The 21,705-nt window shown below is 33.9% G+C and overlaps 1 protein-coding gene across 2 annotated transcripts in view; it reads right to left on the bottom strand.

The window, feature by feature from the left end:
- The window catches only part of mbc (dedicator of cytokinesis protein myoblast city), a 643,249-nt gene that overhangs the window by 554,420 nt on the left and 67,124 nt on the right, over positions 1–21,705 (bottom strand). For both annotated transcript variants that reach the window (XM_090391142.1, XM_090391141.1), the window contains exons 4-5: positions 15,909–16,005; positions 5,552–5,641 (exon numbers count right to left, since the gene is read on the bottom strand). In XM_090391142.1, coding sequence (XP_090247268.1) covers positions 5,552–5,641; positions 15,909–16,005 — 187 coding nt within the window. The remainder of the gene's footprint in view (positions 1–5,551; positions 5,642–15,908; positions 16,006–21,705) is intronic.

Genomic DNA, 21,705 nt, shown 5'->3' on the forward strand with positions numbered 1-21,705 from the left:
TTGAAGGATCTGATAAGGGTCTTCCAGATCACGGGCAAGATTAGTCCTTGGTTCCTGTTAAGGTTTTGTATACAGCGGGCAACTGTTGTGGCCTCCTTAAAAATTCGGGAGCGGAAGTCCTCCTCCATGTAAGGAATTGTGCTTCTATCCCACTCTATGGTATGGTTCGTTCTTGAGAAATGAAAAGCTAACCCCAATTGTTCTTCTCTGATATTATTGACGTCACCTATGTGTTCTTTTTGCCTAATTTCAAGGCTCCTTGAAGTTTGGTTGATGTAATTCAAACTGCACGAGCAGAGTATGTTATAAACTCCAGCATATTTAGAGAAAGGATGGCTATCTTTTGGAGATCTTAAGAATTGTCTAATCGTTTCTGTGGGTTTAAAGGCCACTCTTATTTTATGTGGTCTAAGGAGTATAACAATCTTATTGGAAACTGTCCCTAAGTATGGAATGACAATGGTTGAATTATAACTTACATCGTCTTGTTGTCTTTGTCGGGGTTCAGAGAAAAGTATCTTGTGGACGGGTCTTCGAGGAAATCCATTCATGGTAAGGTTGGTGGATATCAGGGATAGTTCTTCCTGGAGGTCTTGTTGATCTGTTGTAAGGAGAGAGGCATGGTTCTTCAACATGTGTACAAGAACGAACCATACCATAGAGTGGGTTAGAAGCACAATTCCTTATATGGAGGAGGACTTCTGCTCCCAAATTTTTAAGGAGGCCACAACAGTTGCCCGCTGTATACAAAACTTTAACAGGAACCAAGGACTAATCTTGCCCATGATCTGGAAGACCCGTATCAGATCCTTCAACTAGCCAGAACTGAATTATAGTGCCAATTATAGAATGTTCCTAAATAACAACAAGTGATATCATCCACGCTCTATGAATGTATTGTACGCACTCTGTTCTTTGTTTAATATAATTGGAATCGGTTGATTATAGTTTGTAACAGATTTTTACTTTTTAGTGCCTTACTTCAGTTATGTACCCTGAAGATGCCAACAGCCTTAGTTGGTGAAACTAGTTGGTATAACTTAGTTGTTTATTTTATGCACGTGATCAATATAATCCCATTAAAAGTCTTTCCAGAGCTTTTTGGTCAAGAAAATTAAACGTTTTTTTTAACAAGAATAGAATCCATGGGGAAACCAAAAGAAAGGTATGCCATTTTGAACTCCTTAAATGTAAAAATGCCAAACTATTAAATCACCTCACTTTTTTGAAAAGATGTAGAGACAACAAGATTATTCCATGGTTTCTATTTTTAAAAGAACAATTCATTCAAGACGAGCAAAACATATTTATTTTAAAACATCTTTGGCACTTCTACAGATACAGATACAGTATACCAGATTTCTTTTAAGCCAAATAGATTTAGACTGTTATCAGATTTATGACGATATTTCTAGTACTTTAGATCAAGATATATGGTCGCATTTGGACAGAATGGTCACTACTAGATAAAGCCTTTACAACAAGCAAACGAAACCAAATCAAAAAATTTAACGATCTTTATACAAAATGTTTTAAGTCAAAACCTTCTCTACCAGACAGCAAAGTTATTTTTAATTTATCGGATCATGTATTAACAAAACCAGAGATCAATATACTTAAAAAAGGTTTCAATTTTGCGATAACACCTCATAATGTCCCTAAAGTGGATATCATTTGTAATATAGAAAAGGCAGTCTCGTCGTTACCGGAACCCATAGCTAATGATATTAGATTAAAAAGTAGTATCATCCTCTCATCTTCCAGAACTCCTAACAAAAACATCGCTACTCTGGAAAAAAGAACATTGTATAGTTTGAAGAAAAAGAAAGACATTATCATATTGAAGGCAGATAAGGGAAATTCAACAGTGATTTTAAACACCAGTGATTACGAAGATAAGATTAACAGCTTATTGTCGGATACATCAACCTACCGTGTCCTAGTCACAGACCCAACACTAAAGAACCACAATGATACCAATGATTTAATACGTCACATGGTGAACTGGTCTATAGACGTAAAACAAAGATTGAAATCCACGCATCCACTAACACCAAGACTATATGGCGCTCCTAAGGTATACAAAAATGGAATACCACTACGCCCGATTGTGGATGGAATCAATTCGCCAACTTATCTGTTATCTAAACACCTGGCAGGCCTCCTCAAACCACACATCCATAATTCGGATACTTATATACGAAATTCGCAACATTTCGTTGAGAAACTGAACATCTCTATCTCCAATACGGATTTACTCGCCAGCCTGGATGTTACATCTCTATTCACTAACATCCCTGTGGAGGAAGTCATCAACATTTTAGGAAGTTTGCTCCCACAAGACATTACTTCTCTGTTCCGTCATTGTTTAACATCAAGCTTTTTCTTATGGAATAAAACTATATATCAGCAATTGACTGCCCTTGCAATGGGTAACCCCCCCCCCTCTATCCATCTTGTGCTGATCTCTTTATGGAGGATTTTGAAAGTAAAATCTTAAACATACTTAAACTCAAACATACACTAAACCCACAGTATGGTGGAGATACGTGGACGATATCTTTATCGTTTGGAACCACACAAAAAAGGACCTGTTCGACTTGCTTAACAAAATCAACTCTCTACACAACACAATCAAATTCACTCTAGAACTCGAAAAAGATAACCAATTATCCTTTCTGGACACTTTAATTAAGAAGCTTCCGAATGGTGGTATCAACCTCTCAGTTTACTGCAAACCTACCAATACAGGACGTTATTTACATTTCACTTCCTGTCCTCCACATTTCTCAGAAACTTAGTATTGTACACATGTTGAAGAACCGTGCCTCTCTCCTTACAACAGATCAACAAGACCTCCAGGAAGAACTATCCCTGATATCCACCAACCTTACCATGAATGGATTTCCTCGAAGACTCGTCCACAAGATACTTTTCTCTGAACCCCGGCAAAGACAACAAGACGATGTAAGTTATATTTCTACCATCATCATTCCATACTTAGGGACAGTTTCCAATAAGATTGCTAGACTCCTTAGACCACATAAAATAAGAGGGGCCTTTGAACTCACAGAAACGATTAGACAATTCTTAAGATCTCCAAAAGATAGCCATCCTTTCTCCAAATATGCTGGAGTTTATAACATACCCTGCTCATGCGGCTTGAATTACATCAACCAAACTTCAAGGAGCCTTGAAATTAGGCAAAAAGAACACATAGGTGACGTCAATAATATCAGAGAAGAAAAATCGGGGTTAGCTTTTCATTTCTCAAGAACGAACCATACCATAGAGTGGGATAGAAGCACAATTCCTTACATGGAGGAGGACTTCCGCTCCCGAATTTTTAAGGAGGCCACAACAGTTGCCCGCTGTATACAAAACCTTAACAGGAACCAAGGACTAATCTTGCCCGTGATCTGGAAGACCCTTATCAGATCCTTCAACTCGCCAAAACTGAATTATAGTGCCAATTATAGAACGTTCCTAAATAACAACAAGTGATATCATCCACGCTCTATGAATGTATTTTATGCGCTCTGTTCTTTGTTTAATATAATTGGAATCGGTTGATTATAGTTTGTAACAGTTTTTTACTTTTTAGTGCCTTACATCAGTTATGTACCCTGAAGATGCCAACAGCCTTAGTTGGTGAAACTAGTTGGTATAACATAGTTGTTTATTATATGCACTTGATCAATATAATCCCATTAAAAGTCTTTCCAGAGCTTTTTGATCAAGAAAATTAAACGTTTTTTAACAAGAAAATACGTATATTTATAAATCCAGAATGAGATATTTCTTCTTTTTCTTAGGAAAAATAATCATTATGTCTTATGTCAACGTATGCATAAATAATAATGAGATATCTACTGATGAAAGATGTTTGATTTGTTTTACCATGCTTGAACTGTGACAAACTCAAGCAGGTTTCGAAAATGCCTATCTTGTATATAAAATGCAATTTTTAAAATGTTGGATCTCTAAAGTTATGAGATCATATTTATCATATAATTATACTGGTAACTCACCAAAAGGCTTTGAGAGAGAGAGAGAGAGAGATGTGTGTAAGGATTAATGTCTCATCTCTGTTCAGCAATGTTGCAATATCAACATTAGGGATTAAGTAAAGTTTAATACTTAAAGAAGATACAATCATAAATAATATAAACAAAACTAGTTAGATCTAAGAAAAGTTAAACCAACGCTTGGTATAAAGACTGTAAATTCACATAATTATTGGGTGAGCAATTAAAATGTTGGAACTGTTAACAGCATATTTAATAGGAAAACCAAATGTGGAGCAAAAATTTTGTTCCATGTTTGATTTCAAACCTATTCTGAATAAGTGTGTTCCTTACTTAGTTAAGTAAAAGATCGTCATCATAACAGCTACAAAATTTCCAATAATGAAATATAATATTGTATCACGGTTAATAAAAATTATGTTTTTGTTAAACAGATCTGATATGACCATATAATTAAAAAAAGTTGTTTATCCTACCAGTTTCTTAGGCTCTAGTTACTGATCAATTTGAAAAACATATAGGAACATTGTTTTCAATAATTCTTAACATATAAACTAATTATATGTGGTTATATAGGATCTATTTATCATGAACAAGCATCACTACAAAATTATTTGATGAAGTGAATGTATAAGAATAAGCACACTTATTCATAATAAAGAAGATTATTTAAAAGTAAATATTAGATACAAATATTTCAGTTTAAGTTTTGTAAACCAGCATTTAAAAACAATAAGTGCAAGGAGAATGGTATCTTTTGTGAGTATTAGGATTACTCACTCTCTCTCACACTCACACACACACAAAATTTATAGTTTTTAATCTCATTATTTTGGGGGAAATTATGGTTAGTGTTATTAAATCCAAGTTCTGCAAGGCTGAACTTACAATGCTTATTTAGTTCAATATAGGATTGATATGCAGAAATATATTCTGTGATGGAGCAGACAGCATATCCAAAATAGGATAACTTGAAGTTAGAGGGAATCTGATAGATTCCAGATGGTGGTTGTACTATATCTTTTGGAATAGGAACAGGAACTTGATTTCATTGATAGGTTTGCACATGACTGAAAGATGAAATTTCTTTAGGATATAAGCAACACATTCAGAGGTTCACTGAACATAAAGAATATATATATCTTATGAGAGTCATCTCTCGAGAACTGGAAGAAAAATAGTTGTCTAAAATGACTGTATTTATAATTCCTTAGTTCTAGCTATTCATAGAGGTTGTTAAATAGCTACTAACTAAGAATTATAAACAAAGTCATGAAACATGTTAATCATCATCAGTGTTATGGAATGAATAATTGAAAATTATTCATTCCTTAACATTGATATGATAGTTTATAAAAACTTAAAAGGAAATATTTGTATCTAATTTTTACTGTTAATTAGACTTCTTTATAGTGAATATGTCTTCTTATTTCAATCACCACAGAAGATCATTGTCTTTTGTCTAAAAATTATATTTTTTAAATATCCAATAATCATAAAAAGAACACAGTGAAAAATCATACCACTGGCAGTGTTCCTGACATAATTTGTTTTCTCCAGTCGATTAAGTCATTCATCATGTGTCTGATGATCTCAAAATCTGTGCTATTAGACTAATGAAATAAAAAAAATAGACCACTAAGCTTTTAAAATGTGTATTAACAATTTTTATGAAAAAAAAAACATACAAAAAAACTTAGTTATTCTTTAGAAAAATAACTGCAAATACAAGTGTTACCTTCTAACAGTAGCAGTCACTTGAAAATGACTATTTTCCAAAAAGTTACATAAGTCTAGAGACAGCTGATTAGGCTGATACTTGATCTACACCTTCCACGGTGGTGATGTGTTCTTTCCGGAAGCACTCATGGCTAAGGAGCATTTTGCCCATACAATCTGATACTTCCCTTCTCAGTCTCTGTGGAACACCATATAATTTTTCAAAATACTGAGATCTTACATTGCCTTTCTTAATTTTTGCCAATTTACGGACAAATTTCTCAACTGTTTATGCCAATATTACATTTCTTCATATTCATCTTCAGATTGTCCTTGAAGCACTTCTTTTTCCCACCACATGCTCTCCTTCCCCTTTCATTTCTGAGAATGAAAGAAGAGAATATTATGTAGTTAGCTTCAGTAAACTGCAAAGAACAGGAGGAGGTGTTTTGGAAGTTGAGTATATGGCATTTTTTTTTAAGTGCCTCCCAACCACAAAATTTTAAGTTTTAAAAGAGGTATACCGTGAGTAGACATATCGATACAAAATTAATAACGGAAAAAACTCACGTACAAAGATTATTTAATAGTAAAATTTTCACCTGTGTGTCACAGGCATCATTGGTTCAGATATGTCGATGACATTTTTGCTGTATGGAATGGCTCTTCTGATGAACTTCAACAATTTCTCACTAAGTTAAACGCATTTCATCCTAGGATCCAGTTTACCCTAGAAGTAGAATCAAATAAACAGTTAGCCTTTTTAGATCTTCTAATTCTTTGCCAACCAGATGGTAACCTACATTTCTCAGTTTATAGAAAGAAGACTCACACAGGCCATTATATCCATGCGGAATCTCATCACCATCCTAGTCAAAAGGCAGGAACTATTAAAACACTGGTTCATCGGGCCCACTCCTTTTGTTCTTCAGACGATCTTTTACAGAAAGAACTACAATATATAACTTCTTCCTTTCTATCTAATGGTTATAAGAATTGCTTCATTAAAAGAACTTTGAGTAGTTTTAATATGTCTTCCTCTTCAAACACAGAAGAAATAATGCGCATTACTATCCCTTATGTACAAGGCATCAGTGAACGTATAGCAAAAGTTTTAAAACCACTGAATATTTTTGTTGCCTTTCAACCGTTTAGAAAAATCTCCACCCTTCTCACTTCTCCTAAGGACAAGCTTCCACATCTTAATCATCCAGGTGTCTACCAGATTCCGTGCTCTTGTGGATTATCTTATTTCGGACAAACGGGAAGATCTGCCTCTATTCGGCTAGAAGAACACCAATCTTATATTGAATACTTTAAACCTGAAAAGTCTGGACTTGCAGAACATGCCATCTTCACCAGACACAGAGTTCATTGGAGAAAGACAAAAGTTCTTCACAAAAGTCAGTTTCTCGTGGAACACCTTTATAAAGAAACGTGAAACTCTACTTCATTCTCCTAACTTAAACAGATCCGTTTGGCTTACGTCTGTCCCCTTTATGGGAGATAGTACTTTACAAATCAGCTAATCTTTCCTAACTTTTTATTGTATTGAGTTTTTTTTTTTTAAGGAAAGTTATTGACCTTTTTAGTTATCTTACACCAGCTACTTAGGTGGCGCTTTTTGGAATTGTCAGTTATTGTTTAATTTGAGCTTAATGTACTGAAGATGCCTGTGACACACAGGCGAAAATTATACTATTAAATAATCTTTGTACGTGAGTTTTTTCTGTTATTAATTTTGTATCCACAAAATTTTATAAACATCAAGTACATCAATACTATAGATGGGATAAGGATTCTTTTTCTCTTTTATGTTTTATGTATTTTTTTTATTATTTTTTACACTGTCTAGGAATCCCTACTGTAGAGACTAAACATGACAGTTTTTCAAGCCACTTCAGCATTCCAATAAATGAGGCAGTGGTCTCATGGTCAATGAAATTCATCTCCCACCTAAAAGCTGATTGACCGATGCAGTGAAGGATTGATCACAGTACGTGTATTCGTCACGTCACTGGAAATGATTATCCAGTGTAGGTGAAAATAATACTCACACTGTTAGCTTCAGTCAAAACACTTAACGTTAGTGCACGTCTTAACCTTGAGGAAGTTTTGAACACTACATTGGTAACAGTTCCATTCAAATATTACACATTAGCACGTAGGCACCTCAATAGTTTACTTTTCCACAAGCTTTTAAATTGTAAAGATTTAGCCCCTATATATTCCTCGTTACAATTAAAAAAAAAAAAAAAGTGTAAGTCTAATGACAAATAGAAAGCCAAATATAAAGTGAGACCAATTCCACATTTTGTGGAACCCTGTGCAAGATATGAATCCAGAGCCCCAATGCATTTTTTTCTCCTCACTTGGGGGAAGAGGGCGGAGTGCCTAGTAATTTTGTTGACCGAAAAATGAAAAAAAAATCTCAGGTGCAGACATTCCATATCACATTTTAGATAGAAAAATAATTTACACATGCAAAAATTATGTTTATGTAAATATAATTTTTGCAGAATGACCAAGAGATGGGAGAAGAGAATGAAATGAAATATACCTGAAATGAAAACACTGAAACCTGCAAGTGGTGTAACAAGATTGGACAAATCAAAAACTCATTGATCAGGGGAACAATGAAGGCAATGCACATATCTGAAAAGATCAGGAAATCAATGCTGAAGTGGTTTGGTCATGCTATGTGGCAAGACAAAAGCTATGTTGGAAGGAGAGTGCTGGAGATGAAGCTCCCCAGACAAAAGAAGTAAGGAGAGACATAAACAACAATGGCTGGGGAGCTTTAGATGGAACCTCTAAACACCTTCATCTACGGGAGAAAGAGTGACAATGAAGCTGAAAAATAAGAAAATGTTTACATGTTACAATTTGCAAAAAGATTTACATTAAATAGTATTACTCAGTCTTCTTGTTTTTCAGTTAAGTCAGTTATTATGTCCAATATTGTTTTATTTCCTTTCAAAATTCTATATATAGCTATAAGGTTGTCCTTATGCATATATTTTTAGATACACTGTTTCTGCTTTCATGAACAACAAATGAAGTTGAAATTGCATTACTTGATTTCTGATATCTTGACTTTTGACCTTTACGCTTAAAAATGTAACAGGTGAATAAACTTCTTAACTACAGTAAATATGTCTACAGTGAAAATGTCAGAAGTATATCTTAAGTAGACGAATTAAAAATTTATGTTTATTTTGAAATAATCCAATTACATTCCACTACCACCACCCACCCAATCTGCACCAGGAATGAATTATAAATAACTACTCTTTAATTTGCCACTGGTGCGAAATGATCCCTGCAAACAGGAAGTGTTTCACATTTTAGTATCCAAAATTTATTACTTCAATTTTATTGAAGTGTTATCAAAGCATATTATTTTTCAATTGTATTAACTCATAATATCATATTAGGCAAAAACAAATTATGAATATGTCTGATGATATTTTGATGGATTCAAAACCTTGAGGCACATGAAAGCAAATGTCTGAAAACACAATAAAAAAGTAATAAGTGAAAACAAGTCAAAACAGAAATGTGAAAAAATAAAAATAATAATAAAAAATAGATAAATAAAATAAAAATAAAGTTCTAGTGAAGCACTATTATGGGTAAAAGATTGCCTATGACCACTGTAGTGAGTGGTTACAGAATTACAGTCTATAAAATTTTGGGCTTCTATGAAGATTTGTAAGGCTTTCAATGCAGTATTGTTATTTTTTTCATCTAATCTTGAACTGAATGAACTGGACTTGTCATAATGATGATGGCAGCATATGAAGTGCTTCCAGAAATTATGTTCCAAGTGGTTATAAATAAAATGAAATGAAAATATTTGCAATATTATTTTATTATCACAAGTTTACACATAACCGTCAGCTAGTTGTCCACATATTCATAACATTTAGACATTTCTCATACTGGGGCACAAGTTTTTGTATCAGTCTGGCTAATGTTTTGACCTAATCTTTCACAACTGACTTCACACCACTACTGTTAAATTGTTCAGTTACTAAATATCTCAAGTGGAGAAAAAGATGGAAGCCACTGGCTACAGGATCAGGGCTATAATGTGGTTGGATGTTGGAAGACTTTCCAGATGAACTGTTTGAGTAGTGGACATATTTGTGTCTTAATGCATTTCAACACTTTGTTACCATCATTTTGATACCATTTCAAAAAGTCTGGTGCTGACATCATGTGTTTTGTGATCATCAGTGAGCATCTGACATGCAACTTATGATACTAAGTATTCTCACGATGATTTGATGTAGTAAAGAAGAGAGATGTGCCAGAAATGTGTAATTAATTCAGAAACAGTGAATTTTCTGTTTTATTGAATCTTCACATTTACTTGGTCAAGCAAATCACAGGCAGACAGTTTGAGTCCTCATTGTAAGTATCCATCCTCCCTTCACTTAACATTATATACCATCTTCTCATCATTTCTTCACTCTTAGTATATTCTTCTTCATACACTTTACTAACTTGCTGATAAATTTCAGTGGGTCAAAAATTTCTATCAGTAAATTGTATTTCACAATTGGCAGGATTTCCAATTTTCTTTCTCATTTATGACATGATGGTGAAACAGAGACCAAGAACTGACAATATTTGTCATATATTTCTTGACTTGTTTCAATAATGAAATACCATGAGTTGGAATAGTCAAAAGAAATATAAAAATGGAGGAAAACTCACAAAAACTTTATTAATGTAAAAATTTTGTCTAAGTGTCATAAGCATCGTCAGTACAGGATCATAGAATGGCAATTAAACAATAACACAATTCTAGAACTGCTACTTATGTAAAAAACACTTTGGATTTTAAAAATAAAATTTCTGATATTCATTTGGATGCTTCCAATATCATGATCAGTTTAAATGTTGTATTCTTGTTTACTATTGTTTATCTGACATCATAGAATTACTTCAAGAAGAATTTTCTTCAGATATTGTTAAACTATTTGATTTTGTATAATAAATTTAGTTTAATCCTTTATCCAAGTGTGAGCAAACAAAGTTTGCACCTGAAAATATCTTCAGGACTGGGGTAAGGTAGTACAACACCGGGCAACTCATAACAAAGGTGGACCAAGCTAACATCACTCCTATCTCAGTATCTCCAATAATGCAAAACACATCTCTTTGCAGATATGTATAATGTTATGCATTAAGGGAAGGGCCACTACCCAGACCGGTTTCGACTTTTATTGAGGTCTCTTCAGTAGGAGCCAGACCCAGAGGTGGTGATACTAAGGTAGAAGCAATGGATAAGTCATATTTACATATACGAGTTGCCAAAAGGTGTGCCACCTTTTTATTAAATTACTCTGGATTTAGAGAAAGATGTTGAAAGTTTGTTTTTTTAATATTATACATATCTGCAAGGAAATGTGTTTTGCATTATGGGAGATACTGAGATAGGAGTGATGTTAGCTTGGTCCACCTTTGCTACGAGTTGCCCAGTGTTGTACTACCTTATCCCAGTCCTGAAGATATTTTCAGGCGCAAACTTTGTTTGCTCACACTTGGATAAAGGATTACACTAAATTTATTATAGTCTAACCAAGTGAAAAACAAACTTTCAATATTTGATTTTGTAATACATTCTGGTTATTTCTCCTTTAAAAACAAAATGAAGGAACAGCCATGGGCAATCCTATTTCTGTTACTACTGCTGACATTTCACCTGGAAATGTACATTTTACAGATTTGTGGATGATATTTTTGTAATTTGGAATGTTCTTCCTGAGTTATAGCAGTTTTTTTTTCCAAATTAAATGCACTTCATCCAGGATCCAATTCACCTTAGAAGAAAAAGTAAATAACTAATTAGCATTTTTACATCTTTTAATTCTTCTTCAACAAGATGGAAGGATTACATTTTTCTGTTTTTTTTTGAGAGAAGACTCATACAAGGTGCTATATCCAGCTGAATCTGACCATTGTTCTAGTCAAAAGGCTGGAACTATTAAGTCTTTACCTACATTATGCCCATTCTTTATGTTCTTTGGATGAACTTCTACAGAAAGAATTACAACATATTAATTCCATCTTCTTATCTAATGGTTTTAAGGATTCTTTCATCAAAAAAAGTGTTTAACAGTTATAGTATCTCTCACTAGAAATAACTCGCCTTCCTATCTGTTATGAACAAGACATTTACGAATGCATAGTGAAAGTTTTAAACCAATGAATAATTTTGTTGCCTTTTGCCCCCATCAGAAAAATCTCCATCTTTCTCACTTCTCCAAATTAGAAGCTTCCACCTGTAAGTTTTCCAGGCATCTACCCGATTCCTTGCTATTGTGGATTATCTTATTTTGGACAAACCAGGTGATCTGCTTTTATCCATCTAGAACAGTGTTTCTCAACCTGTGGTCCACAGGCAGACTTAATTTAAATAAATAAATAAATAAATAAATATATATATATATATATATATATTTTTTTTTTTTAATTATTCAAGCAAAACAAATTAAAATTGAATAAGTCAGTAAAAGTTATTGAAATAAAATGGATACTTAAAAAAACCAACAAAAGTGGCTAAATCAGCTCGTCAGATCAGTTGGTTACTGAAGAATACTTTCACGAGCAGAGACAAGCAGGTTATTGTTCCTCTTTATCGAGCCTTGAAAAGACCCCATCTTGACTATTGTGTCCAGATCTGGGCGCCAGGGTTTCTTCTTGATAGGGAGGAGGTAGAGAGGATTCAGAGGTGAGTGACCAAGATGGAATGAAAGTTATGAGAACTGGTTGAAGATTTGTGGGTTACAGAAATTGGTTGATAGGTGGAAAAAGGGTGATATGATTGAGACATTCAAATTACTGAGGGCTTTCTACAAGATTAATTCAGAGGAAATTTTTCAGAACAGGTGTGGTGGTGGGAGAACTAGGGGCCATCCATGGAAACTGAGCAAGAGTGTAATTAGTAAAGGTGTTAGAACTAGGTTTTTTACTTGGGGAGTGGTGAATGAGTGGAATAAGCTGCCAGAATCTGTTGTGGGTGCCATGACTGTGAATGAGTTCAAAGCAAAGTATGATAGATACTGTGTGAATGATAAATAGTTCTTGTTTAGGGAATCCCTCGATGAGTCTAAGGACTCCTTGAAGTTGTCCATAATAATAATAATGGAAAAGTGACTTAGAACTAGCACTTTGAAAAGAAAATCAAATGAAACAGGTAATGCTAACCCTAATTGCGATACACATGTAATGGTGAGTAAATCTGATAATATTAAAGTAGAAGAAACAAGCAGTTCAAAAAATAAATAAATAAAATATGGTAGGAAATATAATAGTTCATATTTGGAATTCGGGTTTACTTGGTGTAGAGATGAAAGTGAACAGAAACCTTGATATGTTTTGTGTTACAAAGTGTTGTTGAACGAGTGCATGAAACATGCGAAACTCCAACAGCATTTAGAAACTAAACATTATGAAAAATAAGCCAATCAATTTTTTTCAGCAACGCTTAGAGAGATTAAATAATGGGAAAGATATAATTTCAGCCATGAGTTCGATTAATAGCAATCTCTGAGAGAAAATTTACTACTTCCAGCTATAAAAGATGTGAAAAACTATGTTTGGCAACAAGTTACTAAAAGATGTTGATTTGATTCCTCTTTCAAATGACACTGTCGGTTGCAGAATTAATGTTATGGCAGGTAATGTAGAATCTCAGTTAATCGAAAGAGTTAAGAAGAGCACATATTATAGCCCATATTATGTGTTATAAATAGAAAACGCTACTGATGTTACAAATGATGGGCAGTCGCAGATAATATGCTATGAAAGATATGAGCATGATAACAACATTCATGATGATATTCTGTTTTGCAGAACTTTGTCATCCCAAACAACTAGAGAAGAAATATTTCACATTCTCGATAATTACATAATACACAAAGGGATCCAGTGGGAAAAATGCATGGGCTTCTGTTCGGATGGAGCTCGTGCCCTTACAGGCAGGCATAGTGGGGTTGTTTTAGGTCAAGGAAGTAGCTCAGAATATGAATTGGGTAGATTGTTTCATATGTAGGGAAGCATTAGCTTCCAAAGGAATGGCACTTTACAACACTGTAAAGCTAGTTAATTTTATTAAGGCTCGACCGTTAAATAACAGGTTATTTTCAGTACTTTGCGATGAAATGGGCAGTGAATATATACAACTTTTGCTTCATCCTAAAATTTGCTGGCTTTCCATGGGCAAAGTACTAACAAGGTTATTTCAATTAAGGGATGAAGTTTTATTATTTGCAAATGAACGTGATTCTGATTTTGCATCACTCCTTGTTGACGAAGCATGGTTATCAAAACTATCGTATTCTATCTTTGAGACATTAAATGAACTAGATCTCTCCCTTGAGGGAAATTCTTTAACTGTTCTTGATGCCTACGACAAAATAAAGGCATTCGAGAAAAAACTGGTTAGGGATTAGTTATGTAAAAGACAGACAATTTGCATCTATTCCAACATTGGAATCCTTTTTAGGGAAAATGATATTTTTGTTGATAAGGTTCTGGAAAGGATTTGTGACCACCTCAAAACTATGAAACAGAATTTGGAAACATATTTTCCGAATAACTTTTATAAGAAATTTCTGTGGATTCACGATCCATTTCAGGCTTACAGTCATGAGAACGACCTTTCATCACTGAAAAAAGAACAGTTAATTAAGCTTTCATGTGACAGTGGGCTTTAAATGGCAAAAGATCATGGAATTGAAATTTAAATTTCAATTCCATGATCTTTTGCTCGATTCAGGATTTTGCCTTCAGTGAGCAGTGAATTTCCCGAATTATCTGAAGCAGCATTGAAAATCGTCATGCAGTTTTCTACAACCCATCTTTGTGAGAAAGGATTTTCATCGCTCGTTCAAATAAAAACAAAATACAGAAATCGTCTTAGCGTGTGTGTGCGCGTGCCAATCTTCGACTGAAGTTGGCCAATATCGAGCCATATATCCAGCAACTCTGCAAGGGCCGAGAAGCTCAACCATCTCATTAAAAGTAAGTAGTAACATAATTATATCATATTATTTATTTGTTGAATAAAAATTAAAACTTTGTTCATTGATGATACACTTTTAATCATTTAATTCCAATTTAATTAATTACGTTTCCATATGTATTCAAAATATGCTTTTAGATTTATTATGCTATAAATGGCACAGTTCTCCCCAAATGTTGGTAATCCCCACAGAGGTTTTTAAAAAAGTTACATAGTGATCCATAGAATAGTTTTAGACATTTTACTGGTCCTTGTGCTTAGAAAGGTTGAAAAACGCTGATCTAGAAGAATACAAGTGTTATATTATATACCATGAGCATTAACAGTCCAGACCTGCAGAACACGGTATTGACACTAAACATAGAGTTCAATGGAACAAGACAAGAATTTTTCATAAAAGTTGTTTCCTCATAGCACATCTTTATAAAGAAAAGTGTGAAACTTGACTATACTGTCCTAACATAAACAGATCCGATTGTCTACATTTATCCTCTATATTGGAGATAGGAAAGATTAGCAGATTTAAAAGACTTTATTTTGTGTGTGTGTCTTTTATTTTTATTTTTTTTTAAGTTGGGAAATTTAAGTTAGGAAAAAGGGCAATATTAACATGAAAAATAATACATTAGTGGTTTTAGTGCCTGTACTCTCTAGAATTTCCTACAGGATTTAGGCATAGAATTTCCTATTCTAGAACTTGATATAAGTTGTTTATAAACTGCATGTATATGCACCATTGAACCTGAAGAATAAGCATTCAGGTTGCTCTTATAGAAATATTTAGCAAGCAATGTACAAAATCTTTTAACCAAAATGTTGTTATCAATTCTAGGCATACCAAATTAAGAGTTTTTGGTATACCTACAATTGGCTGTGACTTTTGCTACGATGAGTGCAGGCTGCAACACACACTGAATCTGTGAATGAACTCTTGTACACAAAATGTTTTCATGCACACATGGGCCAGCAAAAATTAGAGCAAAAATTGCTTGACAGTTACCCTACCTCAACTCAGACTGAGGAAAATTAAACCATAAGCTTTGTCTGCTCAGCTATGATGTGAATCTGCTGTTGCATACATTAAGTAATGTGTTGCACAGAATATAAAAATTGACTCTTACTATGTATAAATGCTTCCAAATGATTCCCCATTCACGAAGAACCGATGTGATTTCTTGTATGATAGGAGGCTCTCGAGGAATAATAGCTTCATGAGGTCTAAAAAACAAAAGAAGAAATGTGTATATATATATATTATAACCAAAGATATATTTCCACAGAAACAAATAGTGAATTATTAAACTTTTCTTTGACATCACTGTATCAGTTACATACAAGACAAAATAACTGCGTGATTTAAATTATAAAATATATGACTGCCTACACATGACAATAATTTGTTCTAGGTTTTCTGCAACTTCTCATGAATGAAATCATTTAAAAAAAAAAAAAAAGGAATGCGCACATATGCATGAACCATTTTTTTTAACTGAAAACCATGAGAGATATTTACAATTATGATACTGATTAGCTTCAAATGTCAGCAAGTCTCCCAACATTTTTTTTTTTTTCATGCAACTCCTGTATGAGGAGAGGCCACACTGAGGATTAAATATTTCTCTATTGTAAATTATTATATCCCAAATCACAAGGGTTTCACATGCTGATTCAAAAATGTGTTGTACATAACACAAGCCTGCAATGGGAAAGCTATCTGAGAAGTAATAATTGAGTCTTATAGATTTTTAGGTGCTGATTTCAGAAAAAAAAGCAAAAGAAAAAGGAGAAAGAATTAAAATAATCCAAATATATGCACCAGACAGTAACCATTCAGAGGAAGAAATAGAAAATTTCTATGAAGAACTACAACAGGAAATAGATAATTCCAAAAATTATCTATAGAGAATTCATGATAGTGATGGGAGATTTTAATGCTAAAATAGGACAGTTCACAGCAGACAAAAAAGATGTAATGGGGAAATTTGGATACGGAGAGTTTAACGACAGAGGAGAACAATTACTCCACATCTGTAAAGCAAATGATCTAAAGATTGCAAACACATTGTTCTATCAACGCCCTAATAATATACATGGACATCCCCCAGTTCACAGCAGACAATATAAAAAACTGCATAGACTATATCATCATAAACAAACAATAGAAAAGTTCAGTAAATAATGTACGAACATTAAGAAGCTTTGATTTCAACACTGACCACAAAATATTAACTGTGAAAGTGAAGATAAAATTCAACAGGAAAAACAATATCAGAAAAGAAGAAAACATCAACCAATCAAAACTAAAAGACAGCTCAAGCAGTAGTCGATTTTTAGAACAGATGTGCTTGAAATCAAAACCCTCCATCTTCCAGAACAGCAGAAAATACTGGGAAGAAGGAAAAGAAACAGTGTCATCAATTGCAAAAGAGAATCTAGGTACCAAACCCAAAATAAACAGTGAATAACCCAAGAAATCGTAGCTACAATAGAAGAGAAAAGAGAGGCCAAGATACAACGACGAGAGCACTAAAAAATAAAGTTGATAACCTATGCAAAAAAGCCAAAGAAAAATGGTTAGAAGAAAAAGCTAAAAATTGCCAAGAATCATACCAACAACCTTTGCAAGGAGTTTCCCTGGTGTTGTACCACCTTACCCCAGTCCTGAAGATACTTTCAGGTGCAAACTTTGTTTGCTCACACTTGGATAAAGGATTAAACGAAATTTATTATACTCTAACCAAGTGAAAAATAAACTTTCAACATCTTTCTCTAAATCCAGAGTAATTTATTAAAAAAGGGTGACACACCATTTGGCAACTCCTATAGGTAGAGATGACTTGCTAATGCTTCTGCCTGGTATCTCCACTTGGGCCTGGCTCCCACTGAAGAGACCTCAATAAAGGTTGAAACTAGTCTGGGTAGTGGCCATTCCCTTAATGCATAACATTAGACATATCCGCAAGGAGATGTGTTTTGCATTATGGGAGATACTGAGATAGGAGTGTTGGTAGCTTGCTCCACCTTTGCAAGGAGTTGCCCTGGTGTTGTACCACCTTACCCCAGTCCTGAAGATACTTTCAGGCGCAAACTTTGTTTGCTCACACTTGGATAAAGGATTAAACTAAATTTATTATAATCATACCAACAAAACAACATAAAAGTCTTCCATGACACTATAAGAGAAATTACAAAGGAATTCTCAGCAAAAGCAGTAACAATGATAAACAACAAGATGACTGAAACTAGGAATATTAAAGATATAAGAAAAATCTGGTCAAACCATTTTAAGACTATATTTCACCAAGGAAACAAAACTACAATGCCAACAATAGAAGAAAATAACCACCCAAAAATTTTACAAGAAGAAGTTAGATACGCAATAAAACAGTTAAAAAACAATAAAGCACCAGGCATTGATACTATCCCTACTGAACTGTGGTCATATGGAGGCAGCACATCAATAGAATATTTAACAACCCTATTCAATAAAATACTATATACAGGAGAGATCCCAGATGATTGGAGAACTTGAAAGATCATCCCAATATAGAAGAAAGGAGACAAAAGAGATTGCAGAAATTACAGACCAATCAATTTACTCTCCCATACCTATAAAATATTTGTAAGAATTATACAAAATAGATTAAAAAACACTTATGAAGAACTGATAGGCATAGAACAAGCTGGTTTCCGAGGAAACTATTCAACAATAGACCAGATTTTCACATTGCACCAACCAGCAGAGCTCAGTTGGGAAGACCATAAAGAACTATGTTGTTTTGTGGACTTTAAACAAGCTTTTGATAGTATCAATAGAGAAATCCTTCTTAAAGTTCTACTAGAAAAAGCAATAGATAAATATATAATACAGTTTCTGATAAAATATTACTCTAAGATAAATGCAATAATTAAAAAGGACACACTCACAACAGAACCCATAGAGATCCAAAAAGGAGTAATGCAAGGATGCCCATTATCCCCCATGCCTATTCAACATATATCTAGACGAAGTTGTAAAGAAAGCAATAGACAATGAGCCTGGAATCAATGTCAAGGTTTAAACATAAATAATATCAAATATACAGATGATCTCGTCCTTATTGCAAGAACCCCAAATGAACTACAAAGTTTGATAAACAAGCTAAACGAAACCTGTAAAACATATGACATGACAATAAATATACAAAAGACAAAAGTGACAAAAATAGGGGGGAACAGAACTACCATCTCAGCCACCCTAAATGGACAAGCAGACAACTTCATATATCTTGGATCAAAACTAACAGAAACAATAGAAGAGCTCAAAACAATCAAACACAGAATAGCGATAGGATGGACCACCACGGGAAAATTATAGAAAATCTGGAAAACAAACAAGATATCTAAGCAAGCCAAAATCAAATTATATGAATCAATAATTATACCAACAGTCACCTATGGAGCAGAAGTGTAGACAGTTAAGAAAAGAGAGAAGAAAAAACTGCTAAACTGCTGGCATTTGAAATGAAATGCTTAAGAAACATAAACAGAACAAGTTGGATAGAAAAGAAAACAAACATCACAGTCAGACAAGAATTATTGCATAAAAAGACAATAATAGAAAAAATTAGAAAACAACAACTGAGATGGTTTGGTCACACTGTATGCATGGATGCAGACAGACTTCGTAATGTCCTAATCAATACTTTTCCCAACTGAAAAAAGAAGGCCCGGAAGACCAAGAATTACCTGGCTGAAATCAACAAAGAGCATCTCGGGTTGCAGAACATATAAGGAACTTTTTCGGACAGCAAAGAATAGAGAAGACTGGAAGATCCTGATCAAGAGAAGATTCAACCCGTCTTAGACAGAAGAGAAGAAGAAGAGTTCAGAAAAAATAGTAAAAAAATTCCATCACCTGCCAATTTTACCCAATTTCTAATTTTGTCATTTTTATTAGTAGTATTTGGATTTAAATTCAGCGCATTGGTATTTTCATTCTCCTTTATTTACAGCATATTTTGTATAAGTGCTTTTTTATGATAAATAAAGAAATTTCCATGAAACTTCTCATTCTTAAGATAGGAGAGGGAGGGAGGGAGGAATGCAGATAAAAGTGCAGGTGGCTACTTTGAATCTGATTTGCCGAGATAACGGAGATGACTTTCCTATTGTCACAGACACATTTTCTTGTGTGATTCTTTAGCTGAACTTTAATCGTTGACTACTAAGGTTATCACATTTTTTGAAAGGTGGCATATTTTCTAAGTTAGTGCGAAGATTTAATTTAATACGTTTGCAGTTTTTTTAATGTTTTTAGCCTTCATTCTCAGCAAACTTAAGTACGATCATGGATGGACAGTTTGCAGTGATCTTAAAGTCATATCTATGATTTTGGGACAACAAAGAGGATACGACAAATACTTGTGCTTTTTCAGCTGTGTGAGTTGGATAGCTGAGATCGAGAGCAACATTGGATCAAGAAGGAATGGCCAGAAAGAGTCGCATTAGAACCTGGAAGTAAAAATGTGTTACACGAAACTGTAGTTGCTTGGGAAAAAATCCTTTTACCCCCCGCTTCACATAAAGCTGGAATTAATGAAGCAATATGTCAAGGCTTTGTCAAAAGAAGGAGAGCGTTTTAAATACATCCGTGCAAAATTTCCTGGATTATCTACAGCAAAATTGAAAGAAGGTATTTTTATTGGTCCAGACATCAGGAAACTTATGAAGGATAAACTGTTTGAAGAAAAAATAGCAACTGAAAAAGTGTGGAAAGCTTTGAAAGAGGCAGTGGCCAAATTTTTAGGAAATCACAAGGACCCCAACTATAAAATGATTGTGGAAGACATGCTACAGAAATTCAAGGATTTCGGATGGTCCATGAGCTTAAAAGTGCACTTTCTCAACTCTCATTTAGACTACTTTCCTGAAAATCTGGGAACTGTCAGCGAAGAGCAAGTAGACTGATTCCACCAAGACATCAAGGAGATGTAAAGAAGGTATCTGGGCAGGTGTAATGTCATCATGATGGCAGATAATTGCTGGATGTTGCACAGAGACGACCTGGGAAAAGAATTTCACAGAAAAAGTTTGAAAAGAAGCTTTGAAGGAAAAAGAAAAAGACAGCAAATGAAATATAAAGCATGTACTAAAGATTAATCTTTAATTACTTTAGTTAAATTCTTTTTTCCAAAACTTTCATTCCAAAAATGTTTACGGAAAATTTTAAATACTGTTATTTTACTTAATATAATGCATTTTAAAGCTATATTTTACTTTAATGTTGAGATCCGTTTTGCGAAAAATCCTTACGTGATAGAGACAAATGGAAGAGATATTTGAAATCAGCGGTCAAAAATAAATCAGAAACAGTTAGTAGTTTCCACACAACTTTTCATGACTCGAATTTTGCAGGCCTGTGCAATTGCATCTTAGTAACAAAAATAAAAACTGATTTTAGTTATCATTATTATTACGATTATTATTATTAATAATACTTGGGAATCTCCATGAAGTCAAAAGATTCATCATGGAAGGCTCATACTAACAATTATTCGCACAATTTCATACTTATCCTTAAATTCATTCACTGACAAAGTACATGAAACAGAGTCTGGTATTCATTAAAAAAAAGAGCACAATGAGTGATTATGGTGAACCCATTTCACTCATTATTCACCCAACAAGCAAAGAAATCTAGTACTCATGGCCATGCTTAACCCCCATTCTTAAAATTTCTTGAGATGATTCCTTGTTTTCTCGCTTCCTGTCATATACTGAAAAATTTCTTCATCAATCCTAAAAAGGCCATTTAGCAACTTATGTGTGTGTGTCTATAAATCCCCTCTTTTCCGTCTTGCAATCAACAAAACTTCAATGTATCTTCATGGAAAGCATTTCGCAGTTTTCACAACCTCCTTAGTCACTCACCTCTGG

The sequence above is a fragment of the Typopeltis vanoorti genome, chromosome 4, assembly GCF_054136105.1.
Source record: "Typopeltis vanoorti isolate ZY-2024b chromosome 4, IOZ_Tvanoo_1.0, whole genome shotgun sequence".
Classification (NCBI taxonomy): Eukaryota; Metazoa; Arthropoda; class Arachnida; order Uropygi; family Thelyphonidae; genus Typopeltis; species Typopeltis vanoorti.